General features: G+C 56.8%; 3 protein-coding genes across 9 annotated transcripts; 1 reads left to right on the top strand and 2 right to left on the bottom strand.

The window, feature by feature from the left end:
• Positions 1–914: 914 nt before the first annotated feature.
• CDK2AP2 (cyclin dependent kinase 2 associated protein 2) lies at positions 915–2,562 on the bottom strand. 2 transcript variants are annotated; one of them, XM_036067574.2, is made up of 4 exons: positions 2,429–2,562; positions 2,024–2,124; positions 1,804–1,936; positions 915–1,437 (listed from the first exon to the last, which is right to left on the bottom strand). In XM_036067574.2, the coding sequence occupies exons 1-4, from the start codon at positions 2,508–2,510 to the stop codon at positions 1,370–1,372; spliced, it is 384 nt and encodes a 127-aa protein (XP_035923467.1). In that variant the 5' UTR covers positions 2,511–2,562; the 3' UTR covers positions 915–1,369. The 2 variants fall into 2 exon arrangements, with proteins under 2 accessions (XP_035923467.1, XP_035923468.1); XM_036067575.2 differs by lacking the exon at positions 2,429–2,562 and adding an exon at positions 2,287–2,428.
• A 559-nt stretch (positions 2,563–3,121) lies between these two features.
• On the top strand, positions 3,122–22,008 carry LOC118519869 (glutathione S-transferase P-like). 5 transcript variants are annotated; one of them, XM_036067570.2, is made up of 7 exons: positions 19,222–19,284; positions 19,406–19,441; positions 19,834–19,940; positions 20,054–20,141; positions 21,300–21,403; positions 21,485–21,592; positions 21,756–22,008. In XM_036067570.2, coding segments are annotated over exons 1-7 (633 nt in total). In that variant the 5' UTR covers positions 19,222–19,283; the 3' UTR covers positions 21,945–22,008. The 5 variants fall into 5 exon arrangements, with proteins under 5 accessions (XP_077913852.1, XP_077913853.1, XP_077913851.1 ...); XM_078057726.1 differs by lacking the exons at positions 19,222–19,284; positions 19,834–19,940 and adding exons at positions 3,122–3,399; positions 3,830–4,421 and having other exon boundaries at positions 19,406–19,422; positions 20,020–20,141; positions 21,300–21,592; XM_078057725.1 differs by having other exon boundaries at positions 19,189–19,284; positions 19,722–19,940; positions 21,300–21,592.
• CABP2 (calcium binding protein 2) lies at positions 8,727–12,508 on the bottom strand. 2 transcript variants are annotated; one of them, XM_036067572.2, is made up of 7 exons: positions 12,452–12,508; positions 11,738–11,908; positions 11,094–11,124; positions 10,204–10,338; positions 9,609–9,718; positions 9,347–9,494; positions 8,727–8,752 (listed from the first exon to the last, which is right to left on the bottom strand). In XM_036067572.2, the coding sequence occupies exons 1-7, from the start codon at positions 12,506–12,508 to the stop codon at positions 8,727–8,729; spliced, it is 678 nt and encodes a 225-aa protein (XP_035923465.1). The 2 variants fall into 2 exon arrangements, with proteins under 2 accessions (XP_035923465.1, XP_035923466.2); XM_036067573.2 differs by lacking the exon at positions 11,738–11,908 and having other exon boundaries at positions 10,198–10,338; positions 12,452–12,493.
• Positions 22,009–22,706: the final 698 nt, after the last annotated feature.

Below are 22,706 nucleotides of genomic sequence, written 5' to 3'. Positions count from 1 at the left end.
GGTGCCCTGGAAATATGGCAGGACCCCATCCCCATTCTCCCCAGCCCTCGAACCTGGGACCCGGGGTAGGGGAAATGCCTCAGCCCACAAAGTCTGGCGAGAAGCAGTGGTTTAAGGCTTGCCTCTTCTGAGGGGCCGGGGTTCCAGTGCCCCAGGCCTCTAGGGTCATTCAGCTACAGGCAGAGGGCTGTAGTCACTCTGAAACCTTGGTCTAGCCCCTGAGTGGGGCCCCACGGCTTTCCCCACTGATGCCTTCCGGGTCCACAAGTCTGGCCAACCAGACCCTGGGCAAAGGCTGAGACACCTGAGGGCTGGGCTCATGGGACCACACCCAGCCAGCTAGAAGGTGCTGGGACAGTGGATGGCAGCATGGGGCTGGGTCTCAGCCCTGTTGGAAGCCACTCCTCTCCCCTTGGCTCTGTTTCCCAGGTGCTGGGGAGAAGGAAGCAGTGCCCCCTCTCCTCTGAGGAGTCAGTATGTATTCAGAGCCTCCCAGGGCTGACTTGGAGTTTAAGATGTTAGGGCACGAAGGCATGTGAGGGCCTGGCTTACATGATCTGACATTTCCACCCTGCCAGGCATGACTGCCAATCCAGAGAACCCTCTAGGCCCAGGCGGGCCACCGTGCCCTCCCGCTGTGGAAGCTGTTAAGGCCTTGCGCTGCCCCCTGGTGGCACCACGTGTAGGAGGGTAGGGCTCTCAGCTACTGGAGCTCAACCCTTTCCGCTACTTACAACCGGGAAGGCTGAGGGCTGGAGAAGGGCAGGGTCCCCACCCAAGCCAATGGACAGCAGGGGCCAGGCAAGGCCAGGCTCAGTGGCCCTCTCTCCCACCACTGCACCGCCCCTTTCCCCTCCCTGAGTCTCATCTTTCCCAATTTCTTCCTGGCTGAGCAGAAGTACCACACTCAGAGGTGAGAGAACAACTCCAAATTATCTTTTATTTATACAAAAAGGGCATATTTAGCAAAAGACACTGAAAAAAGAGTCGCTATGGCCCAGGAGACAAGGCAGGGAGGTGACAGGCCTTCGGAGGCCCTGCTAGGGGAGGAGTCTGGGAAAAGTGGTGGAAAGTCCTGGGTAAGTGCTGAGTGGTGGGGGCCACAGAAAGGAGCAAGCTCCAGTTGGATCAACACTGTTCGCAGGTCATGGGTGGGACTCACAGCGACCTCGCTACTAACTCTCGAAAGAGTCCCAGTCAGTGCTGTCGACTGAAGTGAGAGCCCCCCTGGTTCCTGGAGGGCACCCACCAAGGGACACAGGACAGGAAGCCCAGGTTGGGAAGTGCAACTCGGGGTGAAGGCCAGGGAGAAGCAGGTGCTCTGCAGTGGCCAGGAAAGGTCCAGACTCGGTGGCGGAGTTGCGTCCTGTTACGTGCGGGCGTTCCGCTCTGTCTCTGCCAGGCATTCTCTGACTAGGGCCCGGGCATGGATGATGCCTGAGGTGGGGATGGGCAAGTAACATACAGCGACCCTCCACAGTCCCACCCCTGCCCTCCACAGGAAGACCCCTCCCTCCCCACCCCCTTTCCTTTCAGTGAAAGGGACCAGGACTATAATCTAATGAGGGGCCTAACGAGATTAGCGGCTTGGCTAATCCTCACATTTGTCCTGTTGAAAGACAAATGCCCTGGTCCTTCCCCGAAAACTGGCTCAATTTCAATTCAATTCAAAACACCTCTCTGGATAGTGACACCGGCCCTTGTCTAGGCTTGGCTCAAGTGGCCTCCAGATGTCCTTCCTTTCCTAAGGAAGGACTGTCCAGTGTTAGTCGCCTGAACAGGGAGGGTGGAGGCCTCACTTACCTCTCTTCAGGCGCTCCATGGCGCTCTTGCTGCCAGCATAGGTAGGCCGGATCTCTTTGCCCATCTCCTCTATGACCGATAGCAGGTCCGTGTAGGTGCTCTGAGAACCCTGGGCTCCGGGTGGCTTCATTGCCTATGTCAAAAAAGGACAGGGCAATGAGCTCAGGCCCCGAAGGGACCTCCAGTCCCCATCCATAGGCAATCCCTCGTCCCCACTCACCTGCACATAGCCCATGGAGGGCGGTCCAAAGTCGTTAAACAGGGGTCTGAAAGGGGCAGCGGCTCCCGGCACCGAGCCCGATGGCGATGGGACACTTCCGGCTGCAACATGCGCGAGTAAGAGGTCAGCGCGGGGCCGGGACGCCTCCTCCCAGCGTTCCAAACCCCCGACCGGATTCGCCCGATTCCCTCCGAAGGGATGCTTCCAGGCGCTCAACTTCAGGGACAAACCCCTCCCCCTGCGCTCCACCAACTAGCCCTTACATGACCACGCCCACTTCACAGGCCAGCAAACTGAGGCTCAGCGAGGGTAGGCGGCAGGCCCAATGTTGCAGAACTCAGGCCGTCTTCTCTTCGAGACCTCGACCACCCGGGCAGACGAGCAGGGGTAGAGCTGGATCCTCACCTGTAGGTACCGGGGTGCCGGGCCCAGGGGTGCTGGAGCCGGGGGTGCTGCTAGGGGCGGGGGCGATGGGTTTGTAGGACATCCCCAACTCTTGGGTGCGGCGGACGCCGGCCGGCCGCTCCTCCGGGGTTGGCTGCTTGGCCGCTCAGCCGCGCTCTGATTGGTAAACCGGCCGCACGCCCCTGGTAAATAGAGCTCAGGCCGGAAGGGCGGGCGAGCACCAATGCTCTCTCACTCCCGATTGGTGCGCCAGGACGTCACTCGGGCCTCCTCATTGGCCGAGACCGACCCCAACAGGCCGCAACCGCTGCTGATTGGTCTCCGCCTTTCGGACCTCGCACCTGTCTGCTCCGGATTGGGCGGTAGCTGACGCCTTACGCAATTGGCGAGTTCGCGGTCCGGGCCGGCGCGCTCTCAATCCGATTAGTCCCAAGGCCCGAGAGGCGGGGCCTCGGAAGCCGGGACCCGGGTCTGGTCGGCCGCGGTTCGCGCGGAGGGGTCTTCCCGGCGCGGGCGTCGCCCTCACGCTTCACTCGCGCTGCTTTGCACGTCAGCTTCGCACTGCCTGGTGTCGGTCCAGCTGGGCCTGCTATCGCTGCCGCCGCCACCACCGAGCGCGCCTTTCCACCGCTCTGAGTGCCGGAGGACGCAGGGCTTTGACGTTCGGAGCCCTGCGTCTCACCCCGTGCGCTTTTACGTCACCTTTCACCGGTTCAACAACCTTTCCCCGGTCTGCGCATGCGCCCTCCTAAAGCCTTCGTTTGTTCCTATGGCAACGGATCCCTCACCAACGCTACCACCGCGCCTCTACCAATTTGCCTCGTCCTCCGGTCCAGGCTGATGTTAGATCCGATGGCGACCTCAAAGACCCCTCAACCTGTCCCCCAAGACTCCGAACCTGACAACAGCAGGAACGCTCACCTCCGTTGACTACTCACCGCACCCCGGGCCCTGTACCAGACTGATCTTGGGTGAGAGCACCGACTGGAGTTAGGCTGATGGTTCGAATCTCATACCGCCCCCATCAGCGATTTCCTCTTGGGCAAGTTACTCACCTCAATATGCTTGGGTTTCCCCATCTTTAAGATGCGGACGTTAATAATAACTATCTTACAGGGTTGTTGTGTGGATAAATGAGTATTCATAAGGAGCTTGTTTCATTGTCCTCTTTACTGTCCATTTCTCCATCCAGATCCCTCCCCTCAAATCTCATTCCTCACAACCCTAGATCTTAGACTCTCCTCCAAACAGTAACCCTTTCTGCCGGGCTACTTCTCCTCAAAACTTCACTGGCCTTGTGTACCCTTCATGCCCCAGGTCTGTAGATTTTCCTCATCTCCAGGACATTCATTCATTCATCCAACAGACATTTTCTTTCTTTCTCTCTTTCTTTTTTTAAAGATTTTATTTATTTGAGAGAGACAGAGCGAGAGCACGAGCAGGTGGGAGGAGCAGAGGGAAAGGGAGAAGCAGACTCCCCGCTGAGCATCAGGGAGCCCGATGGGAGGCTTGATCCCAGGACCCTGAGATCATGACCTGAGCCAAAGGCAGACGCTTCACCAACTGAGCCACCCAGGTGCCCCAACAGACATTTTCTGACTCCATCCTCCATCCCAGGCCTTGTGCCGAACACTGATGATATGGAAATAAACTGGCCATGGCTTCTGTCCTCAGGGAGCTCCTAGTCTCAAGGAGAGACAGACAGGAAAGCAAAGACACACTGTACGGTAAGACAGTGTGGAGACTGGTAGAGGATGCATTGGAACTTAGAGGAAGGAGCCTGCTTGGGGACATCACAGGAGTCTTCCCAGAGGAGGTGGCATTCAATTGGTGAATGAACAAGTAAACTGTGATATATCCACAAAATGGACTATTTATTCAATGATGGAAGGAAATCATCTAGCCATGAAAAGACACAGATAGGCATTTTACTAAGTGAAAGAAGCCAGTCTGAAAAGCCTGACAGTCCAGAAAAGACAGACGTATACATAAGGTAAACAAATTACTGGTTGCCAGGGGTGGGAGGGGTAGAATTAAATGGGTAAAACGGGATTTTTTTTTTTTTTTTTTTTAAGACAGTGGAACTATTTTGTATGATACCGTAATGGTGAATACAAGATATTAAGCATTTGTCATAAAGAGTAAACTTTAATGTATGCAAAATTAAAGAAATCATTGAGGAGGTCAGGGGATCCCAGGAGGGAACGCAGAATGTGACAAAAGAATCTAGCTGTATCATAAATGAATGAGACGGGCGCCTGGGTGGCTCAGTTGGTTAAGCGACTGCCTTCGGCTCAGGTCATGATCCTGGAGTCTTGGGATCGAGTCCCGCATCGGGCTCCCTGCTCGGCAGGGAGTCTGCTTCTCCCTCTGACCCTCCTCCCTCTCATGCTCTCTGTCTCTCATTCTCTCTCTCTCAAATAAATAAATAAAATCTTTAAAAAAAAAAAATAAATGAATGAGACAGCTTCACTGAAGGGGTGGGAGAATAAGGTGCTAATCTGGAAATGAGTGGAGTCTGTAAGAATGAATGCGAAGGAACTGCAAGTAAGCATGTACTCTAGTTGGTGAAGTGGTTTCCTTGGCCTATGGGTTAACAATTCTGAAACCACTGCACACATATGCCAGAATTGAAAATTAAGTCAATTAGGATGGAGGAGTTCTCATTGTTGGAATGAGAAGTGACGAGTAAGCAAGGGGAGGAGGCTAGCCTGATCCACGTGATAATGGGTTGGAATTGGAGACATCAATATGAACCCTTGTTTATTTATTTATTTTTAAAGATTTTATTTATTTGAGAGAGAGAATGAGAGAGAGAGAGAGAGCATGAGAGAGAGAGCATGAGAGGGGGGAGGGTCAGAGGGAGAAGCAAACTCCCCGCCGAGCAGGGAGCCCGATGTGGGACTCGATCCCAGAACTCCAGGATCATGACCTGAGCCAAAGGCAGTCGCTTAACCAACTGAGCCACCCAGGCGCCCCAATATGAACCCTTGTTTAGCTCAATATAGATACAGTCAGTTGCATAGAGAAATATTTAAAAATTGTATATACACAGATTAGTGTACATACATATCTCCTCTATCTGCTGAGAGGGCCTAGAAGCAACCTAGCACCCAGGTCTTGGTTTCTAATGGCATTCTCCAATAAAATGAACCAGAGTTCCTTGGAGAAATGGCTAATTCTAAGACTGGGGCAGGAAATACACAAGATAATCCTATAGCATCTTATAGTACCAAAACGTAAGAAAATGCTAAAAATACAAAAAACAGAAAACCCCAAAACCCCAAATGCCACCATGATGGGTATATGCCAAAGGGACACAGGAGCCAGCTGAAAGGCCTCCCAGTGGCCAAAGCTGGAGCGATTTGAAAATTGAAAGTGTTGGATTATAACTTGTACAAAATAAATACCTATGAGCGCAAATATATATATATATTTGAATAAATAAAGGGAGAGAAGAGACAAATCTATATAGAAGAATTCCAAGTAGTTTGTGTAGATACTCTGCCCTTAATAAGGTAGATTATAACCCCTACCCCTTCAGTGTGGGCTGTACATAGTGACTTTCTTCCAGAGAGTGTAGTACATAATGGGAGAAAGAAAAAGTAATTTTATAGTGTAGAAATGTGACACACACACTACCTCATGCCGGGTGATCAAGGTCCACATCAATAGTGATGTCATGTTGATAGTATGCACCCTTAATTGGATGGCTTGAGAAGGGCACTTGACCTCTGTGGTCATCCTCCTGCCAACCCATAACCCCAGACTAATGAGAGAAACATCAGACAAATCCCAATTTAGGGATGTTCTATAAAATACCTGAGCAGTCGTACTTAAACTGTCAAGATCATAAGGAAACAAGGGAAGTCTGAGAAACTATCACAACCAAGAGGAGTCTGAGAAAACATGATGCCTAATGTAATGTGGTGTCCTGGATGGTATTCTGGAAGAGCAAAAGGATAATCAGGGAAAAAATGATGAAATCTGCATAAAATATGGGCTTTAGTTAATAACAGTGTGTCAGTCTTAGTTCATTAACTGTGACAAATGTACCATTCTAATGTGAGATATTAATAGTGTGTGATGGTTAATTTTAAGTGTCAACTTGCCTGGGTCACAAGTGCCCAGATAGTTAGTCAAACATGATTTTGGGTGTGTCTGTGAGGGTGTCTCCGGGTGCAATTATCATCCATTGAATTGGCAAAGTGAAGATATGGCCCTTCCTGTGGTGGGTGGGCCTTATCCAATCAGTTGAAGACCCGAATGGCACAAAAAGGCTGAGTAAGAGGGAACTTCACCTGCCCGACTGTTGAGCTAGGACATCAGTCCTCTGCCCTCAGACTAGAACTTACACCATCAACTTTTCTGGTTCTCAGGCTGTCGGGCTCAGACTGGAACCGAACCTCCAGTTCTCTTGGGTCTCCAGCTTGCTGATTGCAAATCTTGGGACTGCTCAGCACCCATAATCACCTGAGCCAGTTCCTTGCAATAAATATCTTTACACACTACACACACACACACACACACACACACACGTATCTCCTGTTGGTTCTGTTTCTCTGGAGAACCTTGACTAACACAGGAGAAGCTGACCGAGGTGGACTGTATACGGGAACTCCCTGTACTATCTTCAGGATAATTCTGTAAGCCTAGAACTGTTCTAAATAAAAGAAGTGGATGCGATATCATGATGTGGGTGACGGTTACCTGAGCGCACACACATGTAAAACTCATGAGCTGTACACTTAAGGTTTATACACCTTATTGAATGCTATCATCAGTAGTCAAACTATTTAAAGGGGACTTAATGTAAATCTGACTTTCCAGCTTCTTTTGGAAAATCAGAAGATCTCAGAGCTCCGGCCTGCTTCATCTGGCAACAGTTGCTGGGGTTGGGTGGCAGGTGCCCCCTTTAAGCAGAGAAGGGGCTCTTAACTTGGCACACTCTCTGCCTACTCACTGTTCCTTCCCGGCCCTGCTCCCAGCTCCAGCAGTTACCTTGTTGGGACCCTCCGGGCCAGCAGCCTTTTTGGGGTAGAAGGGCACGTTTGGTGCCAGCAGATACGTGGCAGCCAATTAAGACCAGCCCATCGTCGCCTCCCGCCCCTGCCCCAACCGCAGAGCCTGCCAGGCTGGGAGCCAGGGGGCAGTGGGATTCTGGTCTTCCTGCGACACACTTCCATACTACCCCCAGCCCCTGCGGAGGGGACAGACATCTCAGGCAGCAGTGCCATCTGGGCCGGCCAGCGGAGGGTGGTGGGAGCGAGGGTGGACCACAGCTCCCAGAGAGAGATCCCGTAATTGAGTATTAGGATTAATTGGGATCTGCCGGGCGAGTGAGTGGTGCTGAGGCTGCTGCAGCCAACCCTCGCACCTCGGTGTCCAGGCTCTGGGCTGCGCGGGCCACCAGTAACCGCCCGCCTTCTCCGTCCCAAGGCCATCTTGTTGGCAGCGGGGATGGTGAAGCCCAGGCAGGGGCGCTGAAAGCTCCCGCCCCTTCTTGACCAGGAGGTCAGGGCTCCCCTCCCTCCCGGCGGGCAGGCACAGCAGCGGGTCATGCAGCGCTCTGCAGAGCAGGTGTTTGCTGCAGCTAGGAGAGCCTGAGGCCCGGGGCCTCCCTGACTCCGAGGCACCCTCTCCCGTGCACTGGAGCCAGGGGGTGAGTCCCACCTCCGCTTCGTCCTAATTGTGTGTGACTCTATGCCAGCCCTCATCCTCCCAGAGCCTTCTGGTGCCGGGAGCAGGGGCCGGATTAACCTGGGGACAATGGGGGGGGGGGTCACGACCCTCCTGAACAGGAGGAGTGTGACGCAACCCAAGTCACACTTGGGGAAGAAGAATCTGGCAGCACATGCCAGGGCATGTGTCGCCCTGGGCCTGGCAGGAGGCTTTTTTACAGGATGAGGGGCCGAGTGCATCCCAGCTCTGGGAGAAGCAGGTGGCGTTTCTTGACACTTGCTCTGGGATGGGCCCAGGATCCAGAAAAGGCCCCTGTCCACCTGGAGTTCACAGTCGAGGGGTCTTACAGCCCAGGACTTAACTTTTGGGGGCCAAAGACTGGGTCCTCCAGGGTACAAAAGTGAGAGGTAAAAGCCATCTCCCCAGGCCCCAAGATACTTTATTGTTAGAGAGACAGGGATGGGCATGGGGGCTTGGTGAAGCAGTGGGGGTGAGGGCAGGCCGGGGTGTTACACACAGGCAGGGTAGGAAGGAGAGGGGGAGGGTCATTTGGAGGCAGGGGGCTTCCTGGCTGTGGTCCCAAGTCCTGTCTGCTGCCTCCAGCTTCTGTGCAGGCTCAGCGAGACATCATTCGCACAAACTCTGCCAGGACAAAGCCAAGGTTGCAGGTCTGCTCTCTGGAGCCCAATCGCTGTGAGACCAATATACTGGCCTTGAGGTGGGAGGGAGTGCGGTCCAGGGCGGGGCCTGCAAGGGAGTCTTCTGAATCTGGTAGGGAATAGGCCTTTGGGCTAAGAAGAGGGGCTTTGTTTTATGGGGAAAACAAAAAACAAAAAAACAAAACCCTTGTAACTAAACCTATTTCCCTTTTTGCTTTGGCTGCTAGGAAGCTCAGGAACAACTTTGGGGCCTGCTTTGGAGAATTTCTACATACTGATTTTCCTTGGCTTCCTATTATTATTTAACCCTTGTTTTCGCCCTGTGGGAATCCAGCATAGAGCAAGAACTGGGTTCTGGTCAGCTCGCCTGGCTTCACATCTTGGCTCCATCCACATCTTTTGCTAAGCATTCACACTTGCCCAAGAATTAACTTTCTTGTCCTGCTTACGGGGAGAGGACATGGAGTGCTCAGCCCGGGGTCTGGCACGCAGTGACAACGCTCCTTTCATCCTTTCCTTGCCCGTTAAAAACCTCCCAGGGCGTGTGGCACTGAGCGCAGAGGGCGGCGGGTGGTACCTTCAAAGTCCACCAGGCCGTCCCCGTTGAGGTCAATGTCATGGAGGATCTCGTCCACCTCCCGCTGGCTGAGGCGCTCCCCCAGCAGGGCCTTGAGGGCTGCTCGCAGCTCAGCCAAGCTGATGCAGCCGTCCCCGTTGGTGTCAAACTGTGGTGGCGTTGGTCGTAGTATTGAGTCCCCGATCGAATCATTCATTCACTCAGGCCTCACTCACGGCAGACCCGCGGCCCCCCGCCTGCCCTCCAGCCCCAGTGGCCGTACCTCCCGAAAGGCGTCCCGTAGCTCCCGGACGCCAATCATGTCTGCCGTCTCTGCCAGCAGCTTGGGGCCCATCAGCTCCACAAAGTCTTCAAAGTCCACCTTTCCACCACCTGGGGGCCATGCCCATCAGAGACCCCAGCAATCAGGGACCCCTGCCCAGCCCTGGCTCCCCCCGCCCGCCTCTCCTGGCCTCTGGCCCTCTCCCCTGCCCCACAAAGTGGGCCCTTCCCTCTTGAGGGGGCCCAAGCTGGATCATCTGTGTTTTCTGGTGGTTTTTCTTAATTTTTCTGAAGACTTTGGTTGGGTTTAAGTCCTGGCTCCAATGACCTGGCTCTGTGACCTTAGCCAAGTCACTTAAGCTTCCAGAGCCTCAGTTTCCTCATGTTAGAAATGGGGATAATGGTCCTTGCCCTCCCCACCTTGTAGGGGATGGTGAGATTCTTCAGAGGCAGAGAAAGTGCCTTGAGAATGAGCAGGGTCCCGGGCTCTGGGGGCCGACTTGTGTGGGCACCTGCCTTCCCTGGGCGGCCCAGCTGCTTGAGCCATGGCCATGGTCTCTGGAGGACTGGGGGTGGGGCAGGTCTGAGGCACATACTGATTTGCTGTGATATCTCGATGAGCTCCATCTCAGTGGGCATGTAGCCCAGCGTCCGCATGCAGGCGCCCAGCTCCCGGTAGCCGATGTAGCCGTCCCGGTCTCGGTCAAACTCCTGGAAGGCCACCTGCAGCTCTGCCGGGCAGGGCGGGGTCAGCTCCTCCCACACGACCCCGGGACCCCAGCCTGGACCAGCACACCCTTCTTCCCTTGGTCTAATCACTTCCTCCTTGTAAACATCAGTTTCTCTGCCACTTGAGCATCTTGGCACATGCTATTTCTTTAATTCATTCTTTCAACAAATATTTAAGGAGCACCTACTATGGGCCAAGCTCTGCTCTAGGTACTGGAGATATGGCAGGAAGGGAGGGAGGGAGGCAGGGGAGGGAAAGGAAAGGAAACAATCCCTAACCTCATGGAGCTCACGTTCTGGAACACTCTACCCTCTTCTGGTCCTTATGTCACCTACTCAAGAAAGTCTTCCCTCTACATTGGGTCCCCTCCAGCTCATTTGTTCATTTCCTTGAGAGCACTTCGCACCATTTGTACTCATAGTTGACTTATTGACATCTGTCCCCGGAGGACATGGGCCACATCTGTCCAGTTTGCCCCCTTCCCCAGGGCTCCCGGCACAGGGCTAGGCACACGGTAAGCACCCAGGAGGTGTTTGCCGAGTGAACAGATATGAAAGTGGCCCTTGACCCACCTGGCAGATGAGATCTGGGAACTGGCAGCTGGGGGCTCTGTCGGCCCCTCCCCGTTCAGTCTGGTCCCCATCTCCTCGATCTCCCACAGCCTCCTCCTTGCCCCCAGTTCCTCCTGGAGACTAGCTGAGGCCCCACCCAATGCCCACCCCTCTGGAGACTCTAGTCTTTTCAAAAACCCTTTACCTTCGATCTCCTCTGGCCGCAGCTCCCGGTCCTGGGGGGCACAGAGAGGTTAAGAATTCCCTGGACCACCCAGGCACCTGCACCCCTTCCTCTGGTTCTTTGGGGCCCCCCACTCAGCACCCCCAACGGGATGGGCAGGGCCTGTGTCTGTCTGACACTGCTCAGACCTGCTCCTACCCATTTCTGCTGACTGGCCTGGGTGTCTTGGGCCCCCCCTTCCCTGCCCCCTGCCCAGATCTTTCCCAGGGCCCACCTCCTGCCCCCACCCTCTTGTAGGGCTCAGAGCTCCATTTGCCAGAAGTGGATCTGGGGTCGGGCAGAACCTCAGACTTGGCCCCGGGGACCTCAGTGTCATTGTCTGTCTCTTGTTCTCTCTGTCCCTCTCCTGGAGGCCCTGCAGCCTCCCTACCCACCCCTTGGTGGCTGTCTCTGAGGTTCTCCGGGTCTCTCTCTGTCCTCTCCTCTCTCATTCCTGGCATGTCTCCCTGGGTCTTCCCCCTGTTTGATCTTGTTTCTGTGTCTCCACTTTTCTTTGCCCCACCCCCTGGATCAGTGTGCCTTTGCTCCGAAGACCCCACTCCATCCTCTCCCCCCTACTCAAGGAGAGGCAGAGAGGAGGCGAAAGCAGGGGCGGCTGTACATACGAGCTGGGTGGCGGCGATGCTGGGCCGCAGGAAGATGCAGGCGGGCCCCACCAGGCTGTTGAGCACCGAGTAGCCCTGGATGCCCGGCCCTGGGCCCCCCTGCTCCTCAGGGCCGGGGCCGGGGCTGTGGCGGGAGCCCCCTGGGGGGGAGCTGGGCCACCGCCAGTGGTCCTGCAGCAAAGCCAGCTCTGAGCTGGGGTAGCGGCCCCTCCGCCCTCATTTACCAGCCTTTCCCGTCTTTGGAACCCGGCCCAGGACAGTGAGGGCTCTCACCCATCAACACTCTAGGCTTGAAGTGTCCATCCCCTTATTGTTCAGTTGGGCTAACCGAGGCCCCCCGAAAAGGAAGGGACTGGGCCAAGGTCACTCAGAAAGCCGGTGGCGGAATGGGACCTTGAGCTCAAGCTCTGCACGTCCCATCTCTGACTAGCAGAGGGCAGGGGCAGCCGGCACAGGCAGCTGGATGGGCAGCTGGGGGGCCTGATGAGCTTGGCAGGGAAGGCCCAGCGGTCCTTGGGAGGGGCTAGAGTCTGGGGCCTTCCCCGGGGAAATCTGGATTGGTCTAGGGCAGTGGGAACCAGCCCCTCTCTCCCCCTGCCATGCTCTATCTCTAACCCCAGCCCAGCCCTCACACGGGCTCTGCCCACCCCACCTGACCCTTCCAGGCTACAGCCCGGTCTCCTGGCCTTGGCTTCTCCCCCTTAGCCGTCCTACCTTAGGGCCCCGGTGTCGAGGCCACTTGGCACAGTTTCCCATGGGCTCCTGAACCATGCTAGGCCTGGAGTCCTGGGGGCAGCCCAGGCCTGGGCCTCAGTGGATGCTGTGGGCTCCTGCCAGCCCCCAGCTGCTCCCAGTGAGAGTCTGGGAGCACTGCAGGGGATTTTCCCGGGGATTTTCCCACGGTTTTGTGGGGAAGATTGGGAGCGGGTGGGCAGGCGGGGAGCCCTGGGCACGGGGGCTTGGGTCCTAATCCAGGATTATCTCTGAGCATCTCTGCTGGTGAGGGGGGCCACTCAGGACCCAAGGCCCCCTGGAAGGCACAGCCTTCCTGTGCTCACTCCTGAGGGTCTTCCAGATACCCCCTCTCCAGCGCTTTCTCCCCCAACCCCTACCCATAATCTCCCCCAGTCAGTAGAGATTTAATGTCTTCAGAAGCAGGGCCTGGACCTGGGAGGAGGACATCAGGTGCCCGGTGTGCCGGGGAGGGCTGGGACACCAGCCCTCCGTATGGACTCGGCACACCCTCCCTCTACTCCCTGTTCTGAGAGGAGGCAATCTTGGCCCAGTCCAGGAGGTTCCTGCCCCTCCCTGCCAGGACCCTTGCTCTCACCTTGGAGCACCTGCCCACCCTGGCTGCCCTCGGCACCCCTGCCTGGCCCCTGTACTCAGGTAAAGAGTGGAAGGGGGCCAACTCTGGGAGCTGTGGGCTGGATGCAGGGCTCAGTGAGGGCAGAAGTGGGCAGAGACACCAGCCTCCTGGGCAGCTGACAGACCCACTGAGCCCTCCATCAAAATGCACGTCCCGGGTCTCCTCCCTGAGCTCTGCCCTGGATCTGTCCTACAGGGCCCCCGTTAGAGTGTGGGGTCCCCGCTGTTCCCTCATGGTACCCTCAGTTGCCCCACACCCCTGTCCCCTTTACCTGCCCGTAGGCCGCCTGCACCTGGGCCTCCAGCTCCCTGAGGAGTGCCCGCTTCCTGGTGGCTGCTGGGCTGGCAGGAGCCTGGCTGGGCCCTGGAGTGCCCTCAGAGGGGCTGGGGTCCCCCGCAGGGAGACTGCCATCTGCCTGGCCCTGGGGAAGGGCCATGGAGACGGGGGCTTGGGGCCTCCTGCTCCCACTCTGGTCGCCCAGTTCCTGTGGGAGGGTGGCTTAGTGGGCAGCTGTGGGTGGGGTCCCACAGGGTCCCTGCTACTCTTTTCTCTGTTCCTCTCTCCACAGGCCCAGGGCCCCCAAATCCTGTAGCTTTCCTAGCTCCCCAAGCTGCTTACACAGTCCCTTCCCCAATCCACCTGCCTCCAGCCCCACGCTGGCCACAGACTGAGCCCTGGGCACCCCCCACCCTGGGCCGCCCTTGCAGACCCCCAGCCGCCTGGTCTTTGCAACCCCCATGCTCGCTTCCGTGCTGTTCTGTCTTGCTCACCGCCCCCTCTGCCCCCTCAGCCCTCAGCTCTGTGTCTATCCCACCTGCAGCCCCATGCCACTCCCTGCACCCTGCTGACATCTGTCCAGCTGTGTCTCTGTGGGTCTCTCTGACCGCACATGCCCATCTCTGTCCTTCCCTCCCTCTGTGGCATGAGAATCTCTCTCACATTGGTCTGTCCGTCTTTCTGTCTGTCCACCCTTGCTCTTCCTATTCTCCCCACCATCCCCCCTCCCAGGATGACTCCTGGGTTCTGGAAAGACAGCCCCCCCCCAACTCGAGCCTGCCCCCAGACATGCCCCCTTCTCCCCACCCAGAGCCCCAGGGCAGCTCTGAACCCCCCCACCTTCTACCAGCACCTCCCACCTACCTTCTGCTGACCTCCAACCTCTTGCTCCTCAGGGCGAAATGTGGGGCTGGGCCAGACAGCCCCCACTGGCCTCTTGTGCCCCTTTGTTATGCCCCCAGCCCTCCTCCTGCCCAGCTGCCTGGTCTTCACCTCCCACAATGAGGTCAGTTGTCCTGCCCCAGCTCTGCTCCAGGCCCCTCATGATTTATTCACCTGCTCCCCGCGCCAGCCTTTGTCTGAGGGAAACAGATCCCACCAGACACCTGCCACCCGAGCTGGTGGCTCTGGCCTTGCTCAGCCACACGAGCGGCCACCCATTCATGTATTCCTTTTGCAAACATCTGAGGCCAGCTGGGACTGAGCCTCAGGGGCTCTACAGACTGGGTCTGTCCTGAGGGTCCTGCTCCCAGGCACATCGAACTCAGGAAGGGGCCACAGACAGTCTCCAGGTGCTTGGGAGCACTGGCCCAGACAACAGGGGGGCTTCATGGAGGAGAAGAGAGGATGGGGCGGACTTTTAGGCATTGCCTGCTAAGGTTTAACCCGTGCTCAGCCTTGGATGAGCGCTGGGACCCCAGCAGGGATCAACTGTGAATGTGGAATATTCCAGGAACTGGCATCCAGCAGGGTATGTTAGGTAGAGGGAGGCAGGAGGGAGGCAGAAGTCAGTAGCCCCTGGAGAGGGTATGGGTGGCGAGAGGCCAGAGAAAATTTCAGAGGGGCTGTATCTTCAACAAGCGTCATGGAGTACCTACTATGTGCCTTCCTGGGTGTTGGGAACCAGTCCCTGCCTTCTGGAACCTTCCAGCCAGTGGGGGATGCACATTCAGCAAGCCCAGAATGACTATGGAGGAGAACAGGCTGTTGAGAGGGAAGAGAATGAGACCTTGCTGTGACAGGGGCTGAGGATGTGGCGTGGGAGCCAAGACCAGAGAGATGGTGGGAGTGACCACCTGAAGGGAAGGGTGGCCAGCAGGCAGAGGGAGCAGCCTCCAGCCCTGAGCATGGCTGAGGATCTGAGGAAGGGTCAGGATTCAGAAGTGAGCGGACGCCGGCCAAGTGGTCAAGGGTGGGAAGGGCTCCTTGTGACCGCTCAAGTTGATCACTTGAAGGTTCAGCCTTCCCCAGCCTGCAACCTTCCTGTCTGCCCTCAGGGTTTCGCCTCCTCCTGGAGGCCAGAAGGGTACTACATCCCAGGCAGCATTGCAAACATCCTTCAGACGCAGGAATTCTAGCATTTTCTGCAAGATCTTATAGAAGGCCTACAGGCCGGGATTTCCCTGTGTGCTAACTATGTGGCCCTCAGCAAGGTATTTCACCTCTCTGAGCCCCAGTTTCCTTATCTGGAAAATGGCGGTTGACCTAGGCCTCCTGGTACCTTTGTGAAAATTAAGTAAGAGACCTAGCAGGTTCCTGGCACATAGGAAGGGCTCAAAAAATGGTGGATGCCATGTGTGACGAATGATCCTATGTCCAAATGACCATCTAAGAAGGTGGGAAGTGGGAGAAATGTGTGCCCCAAAGTATAAGCCAAAGTAGTGGGGGCATAAACTGGTCAGAGTATAATGGATAAAAGTGTTTTCCATCAAGAAGCAAAGCCTTTGTATCTAGGTGGAAAAAGTCCGGCGTGGAAATCCTTCCTCACTTGTATTCAATTAACGACATACTAGGGTATTCATTTTGATGCCCTTGACTTGCCCAATCCAACTTGGCCAAGCTGGAGCTCCAGCTCCAGTGCCTAGCATGTCCACGTGGATCAGTGGTTGACAGACATGGATGGATGGGTGGATGGATGGATGGATGGACGGACAGATAGGCAGCTGACTGGATGGAAGGATGGGTAGATGATTTGATAGGCTAGTGGTTAAATAGTTGGTAGATGGATGGATAGACAGGTGGAGGATGGCTGGGTGGGTAAATGGGTAGCTGGATGGATGGAGAGATAAGTAGGTAGATGTTCTGATGGACTGCTGGTCAAACGTTTGGTTGTTGGATGGGTGGACGATTGGATAGATGGGTATATAGATGGACAGACAGAGAGATGGATGGAGGTAGATAGATGGCTGGGTGGATGGACTGCTCATGAAGGCTTTATATTCTTCATTGAAAGAGTCAATTAGAATGGAGACCGTATCTTACCTATTCTGGTGTTTGCCATGATGCCTAGCCCACTCATAGCCTGATACATACTAGTCAGGGTGTGAATGAAACCTTGTGTCTATCTCTTCCAGTCTGAGCTGTGATTCTTCTTTTTATAAAAAAAAATTATTATTTAAGTAGGCTCCACGCCCAACTTGGGACTTGAACTCACAACCCCGAGATCAAGAGTCGCATGCTCCACCGACTGAGCCAGCCAGGCAGCCCTGAGCTGTGATTCTCCTGATGGCAAAGAAGATGGCTCCTTCTCCACCCTGTTCCCCACAAGTCACCCCAGGCTTGGCACACAGAACCATGTAGAGATACTATTTCACACTCACCAGGATAACTAAAGTGAAACAGACAGTAGCAGTGTTGGTAAAGACGTGGAGAAGTTGGGGCCTTCGCAGGCTGCTGTTGGGTTTACAAAATGGTACAGCCACTTCGGGAAACAGTTTGGCAGTTCCTCAAAATGAGCTACCATGTGATCTAGCAAGTCCACCCCTGGGTATGTACCCAAGGGAATTGAAAGCATAAATTCCTGCAAAAGTTTGCACACAAATGTTCATAGCAGCCTGACTCATAGAAGCCCAAAAGTGAAACAACCCAAATGTCCATCATTGAAGGAATGGGTAGACAAAATGTGTATGCCCATGTCACGCAATATTACCCAGCTGTAGACAGGAATGATGCACTATTTTTTTTAAAGATTTTTATTTATTCATTTGAGACACACAGATACACACACACACACAGAGCATGAGCAGGGGGAGAGGCAGAGGGAGAGGGACAAGCAGGCTCCCCACTGAGCCAGGAGCCTGACGTGGGGCTCGATCCCAGGACCCCGGGATCATGACCTGAGCCGAAGGCAGACGCTTAACCAACTGAGCCACCCAGGCGCCCCAGGAATGAGGCACTGTTACACACTATGACATACATGAACCCAAAAACATTCTGCAAAGTGAAAGCAGCCAGATCCAAAAGGCTACCCAGTGTATGATTCCAGTTATATGAAATACCCAGCATAGGCAAATCCATAGCAACAAACTAGATTAGTGGGGATGGGAGGAGGGGCATGAGGAGTGACTGCCCATGGGTACAGGGTGTTTTTTGGGGGGTGATGAAAATGTGCTGGGACTACTTAGGGGTGATGGTTGCACGACACTGTATATACTAAAACCACTGAACGTACACTTTATAAGGGTGACATCTAAGTAGCAACAAAGCGGTTTGTTTATATTTTTAAAAACTGCCAGAGACAGGTGCTGATATACACGTGGACTGGAGGTGCGGGGATGGGCACAGGGAGGTTCCTGGCCCACTGGGCTGGGAAAACTGTGCTTTTGGACCCCAGCAGAGGAAGCCCCGGGGTGGCCACGGAGCTAGGCCACGGAACTAGTCCACCGACTTGTCTGGGGAGCCAGAGGACTGTGGGTAAAAGCAGCCCCCTGGGACACCACCGAATAGTGCCGAGCTGAGCTGGGAGACAGGCTGAGTGTGATGGCTGGAGGGTGTGAGCCGGCAGGAGGCTGGCCCACTAGGCAGGAAGGGGTCTCCCAGGCCTTTGATGCTTGTGTGCAAAGGGAGGGCATGAATGTTCCAGGCCAGAGCAGGTGAATGAACCTCTGTGAACCTTGGTGTCCTCATCAGTATAATGCGAACAAGGCTCCCTCCCTCTCAGGATGTGGTGGAGATGAAATGAGACCACTTCCATGAAAGCTCTTTGTAAGCTGCTAAGTGCCGGGCAGATGTTCCTCCAGCTGTGAGTCAGGGATAGAACCCAGCCCTGGCCCCACCTCCCCCACCCCTCCCAGCCCCAGGCAGCTGTGGGCTCAAATGAGGCTAAGGGATGCTCCTGATTAGGCACATTTTGGGTTTTCCCCCCAGGCTTTAGGTGGGTACTGCCCTAGGGAAAGATACCTTCCTCTCTCCTCCTGGCTCTGACAGGAAAAACTGGCTGAGAGATGTCTGGTTCAGTCAGGCTCCAGTTCCCGCGGATGACCACCACCCCCACTGAGACACCCCACAACCCCTGCCCCCACCCAGGAAGGGGCAGCCAGAAGTGGGCTGGGGGTGCCATCAAGGGCCCCGCAGGGAGGCAGGCACTGGGCTCTGCCTGGAAGAACACAGCCCCCTCAGGCCCAGGAGGTCCTGCCCATTTCAGTCTGTCTATCTTTCCATCCACCCATATCCCCAGGTCCAGTTGGTATTTGAAGAGTGCGTTAGCATTTAGACTCAGACAAAACATGGTTTGGAGATAACAAGCCTTTGCAGAAGAAAGACTGAGGGTTAAAAGTCAGGCCCCTGAAGCTAGCCAGCCCTGGCTCTAAGTCCTGTTGCCTAGCTGTGTGACCTTGAGCAAGTCACTTAACCTCTCTGGGCTTCAGTTCCTCCTCTGTAAAATGAGGATCAGAACAATACCAAGTCCTGGGGTGGTATAGGACTCTGTAGAGTCCTCGACACAGTCCTCAGCCCCTAAGGGTTTGCCGTAATTATTATTCCGGAGAGAGGAGGTGTAAATGGATATGCCTATCGAAATTGCACTCATTCATGCAAGAACATTTAATGAGCACCTACTGTGTGCTGGTGCTGGGGACCCAGCAGCTAGCTGGAGACTCAGACCCGGCGGTCTGGGGGCCCTGAGCGGTTCTGTGGGTTTGGGTGTGGCCTGGATGCTGGTAGTTGCTGTGTGATGCTGAAGTCAGTACCCTTCAGGCAGGGTACACGGCGCCGAGGTGCAGGTGAGCCTGTCCGGCCCTGCCCCCGCCACACCCAGCCTTGCCCAGGGCCAAGCTCCGCTCAGGGACTCGGTGCATTCCTGGGTGGGGCGAGAACGGGGGGGGGGTGGAACAGACCATAAATATAAGACCCCTGGGCTCGCTGCCACTTCCGGCTGCTTGCTCTTCCGCGTCACCGCGACCTAGTGAGTAGGGTCTGGACCAGGCTGGGGGGGCGGGGGGCAGGACCCAGGCTGAGCCACCCCCTTCTCGGTGCAGCTCCGTGGGGGGATCCTCTTTCACGCCCTGTCTGTCTGTCTCTCCTAGTGCCGCCCTACACCATCGTCTACTTCCCCACCCGAGGTGCGGGCCCTGCTCCTCCAGGAGGGCGAAGGGCACAGGCGGAGCCAGGCCGCCCGCCCAGGCTGCTCCCTGGGGTCCCGCCGGGGGGCCGGAGGCTGGACAAGGCGTCTCGGGTCGTGGGGCGGGGCCGGGGGGGGCGGGGCCGGCTTTCCCAGGGCCGCGTCCTCTCGGTGTCCTGGCTGGCTTCGCTCTGTCCGCATCGTGCGGCACCATGGGCTGGGGTCTCCGCCTGTCTCCCTCTCCGTGGTCTCCACTGTTCCTCCGTGGTTTATCTCTTCAGCAGGCTCTGCAGCTTCTGTCCGGTCCCCACACTCCTGACCCCTCCCCAGGGCGCTGTGAGGCTGGGGTCTCCGCACACATCGCACCCCGCTCCCCGTTCCCCCCTCCCCCAGGGCGCTGCGAGGCCATGCGCATGCTGCTGGCTGACCAGGGCCAGAGCTGGAAGGAGGAGGTGGTGACCAAGGAGAGCTGGCTGCGGGGCCCGCTCAAGGCCTCCTGTGTGAGTGACTGCGCCCTGGCAGGGGGCAGGTGCTGGGCCTTCGTGGGGCAAAACCAGGGTGGGGGGCAGCTGAGCTCAGCGTCTCTTACTGACCCATGCCACGCCCCCCCCAGCTGTATGGGCAGCTCCCCAAGTTCCAGGACGGAGACCTCACCCTGTACCAGTCCAATGCCATCCTGCGACACCTGGGCCGCACCTTTGGTGAGTTCCGAGGTCATGGGCAGTCCAGTCCTGCAGAGTACCCGATGGGTCCCACGTGGATGTCCTGAGAACCAGAAGTCCTCCTGCATGGAGGACAGGCCAGATGACCCTAAAAGAAGGGGCAGGGCCTGGGTTAGGAGGGCTCTGCCAGCCAGATGGTGCCAGATGCATTCACGGTGCCCGTTGCCCAGAGGACAACTCCGAGGAGCCCGCCAGCCCCCACATACGTGCTGGTGTAGGCTAGAGGCCACTTAAGGTGTGTCCAGGGGCTTCACAGTAGGCCTCCTGCCCATTTTTTCCTGTTTTGGCCTCTTGAATCCAGAAAACCCATGCTCGCAGTGAGCAAGCCTGTGGCCTTGTTATAATGGTGGCAGGAACATGGCTGAGAGAGGTAGCTGCCTCTTTTTTGGCTAACTTTGGGGGGTCTAGACCAGCTCTGGGTCCCAGCAGGATGTGGCAATCAGGGAAGGGGACAGAGGAGTCTTGGTGGCAGCCAGGCCAAGCCTACCCTGACTTCTGTGGGACCCAGGGCGGGAGGACGAAGGCCTCTGACCACAGCTTGCCACCTCGTCCTGCCCCTGTGCTGTCCTGCGCTGCACATGGACCCACCAGTCCCCACAGCCCAGTGCTGTCCGGGCGCCACAAACAGCTGCCCCTCCGGCCCAGGGCACACGCACCAGAGGCTTGGTTCGCCCTTGCAGGGGGACAGATCTGGGGGAGGGAGCTTGGGGCCATTTGGGCAGGGAATTCCTGAGTCTCAGGATGGGACTTAGGATGTGACCGCGAAGGGGCATGGTCCTCAGCTGGGCATGTCCCCTTGGACTTTTTTTTTTTTTTAAGATTTTATTTATTTATTTGAGAGAGCGCGAGAGCTATATAGAGCAAGTTGGTGCTTGCAAGCGGTGGGAGGGGCAGAGAGGGAGGAGGAGGGAGAAGTAGACGCCACACTGAGCTCAGAGCCCTATTCAGGGCCCGATCCCAGGACCCCCAGATCACGGCCCAAGCTGAAATCAAGAGTCGGTCACCCAACCGACTGAGCCCCCTGGGCTTTTGGAGATGGGAGCGGCAGGGCCGGGCAGAGCGGGCCCTCCCAATCGAGGGACCTGGGCACCCCATCCTGAGCCCTGAACCTGATCCACTGCCTGGCTGCTGACCCAGGGCTCTACGGCAAAGACCAGCGGGAGGTGGCGCTGGTGGACATGGTGAACGATGGCGTGGAGGACGTCCGTAGGCACTGCAGCTGGCTCATCTACCGGAGCTACGTAAGCACTCAGGGCCGCGGCCCGGGAGCTCACCCAGGCCAGGCATGCTGGGGGCTGCCACTGGATCTCTGCCCTTTGCAGGAGGAGGGCAAGGCCAAGTATTTTCAGGAGCTGCCGGGGCACCTGAAGCCTTTTGAGACCCTGCTGATCCAGAACCAGGAGGGCCAGGCCTTCCTTGTGGGCGACCAGGTGAGTGCTGGGTCCGGCCCGTGGTAGATCCATTTCCCAGAAGGGCACACTGAGGCCCAGAGGGGAGCCACGGCAGGTTCGCTGGAGCAGCCAGGGTCCTGGCTCCCTGCGGCCCCTCCTCTTCTGACCCTGCTCAGGCCCTCTTCTGACCTCTGTCCTGCAGATCTCCTTCGCCGACTACAACCTGCTGGACCTGTTGCTGAATCACCAGGTCCTGGCCCCTGGCTGCTTGGACTCCCACCCCCTGCTCTTGGCCTATGTGGCACGCCTCAGAGCCCGGCCCAAGCTCAAGGCCTACCTGGCCTCCCCCGAGCACATGAACCGCCCTGTCCACGGAGCCCAAAAGATATGAGCCCCTTCAGCCTCCCCTGGGAGAAAGCCTGGCCTTTAGAACCAATAAACACCAAGAGAGGAAAGCTGTGCTGTGGTCCCTGAGGGGCTGGAGGGCACAGGGGACCCCCTGCCCCTTCCCAGGCTGCCTCGGGGAGGACGAGGATCGGGCTGGGCGTCCGGGCCCTGGAACAGAATTAGGCGCCTGGAGAATTATCTGCCAGGAGACAGAGCAGTTCCAGATCCAGACAGGAAGATGAGACCCTAAGCCTTGAGGATCCACCCCAGAGGACTTCTGCAGGAGGGAGGTGCCCTCACCGGGGGCAGGTGTGATGGCCGCCACCCGGGGAACCCCGTCAGTCTGAGAGCAGGGCAGCCATGAATGTGGCGAACAGTCGCTGACATCCGAGAGAGCCACGGTGTGGGCACACGGTCAGGCTATGCGCACATGGACCCTAGGAAGTGGCGCATACCCTCGGGGGTTTCGCACGAGCATCGGTGTGGCTCATTCTCCGGTGGTACCAGGGGTCACCCCCAGGTTGGTGCGGCAGGTGGCCAGCAGGGCCCAGCAGGTGTGTGGCCGAAGGCAAGCCTGGAGCTCATGGTGGCCCGGCTGCTTGGGGACGGAAGGAGGATGCACGATCCCCCTCAGCTCCGGAGAGCCTCTGGCAGCCGCCGGTGGGAGTGTCCTGCCGCCTGCCCATCCTAGCCCATCTCTCCGTCCTGAAAAGCTGTGGCCGCCTCCTGCTGGGCTCCCCCAGCTGGCCTGCACCTCCTATGAGCT

This window comes from Halichoerus grypus, chromosome 11 (assembly GCF_964656455.1).
Source record: "Halichoerus grypus chromosome 11, mHalGry1.hap1.1, whole genome shotgun sequence".
Lineage (NCBI taxonomy): Eukaryota > Metazoa > Chordata > Mammalia > Carnivora > Phocidae > Halichoerus > Halichoerus grypus.
This window is presented reverse-complemented; position numbering and strand designations above follow the sequence as displayed.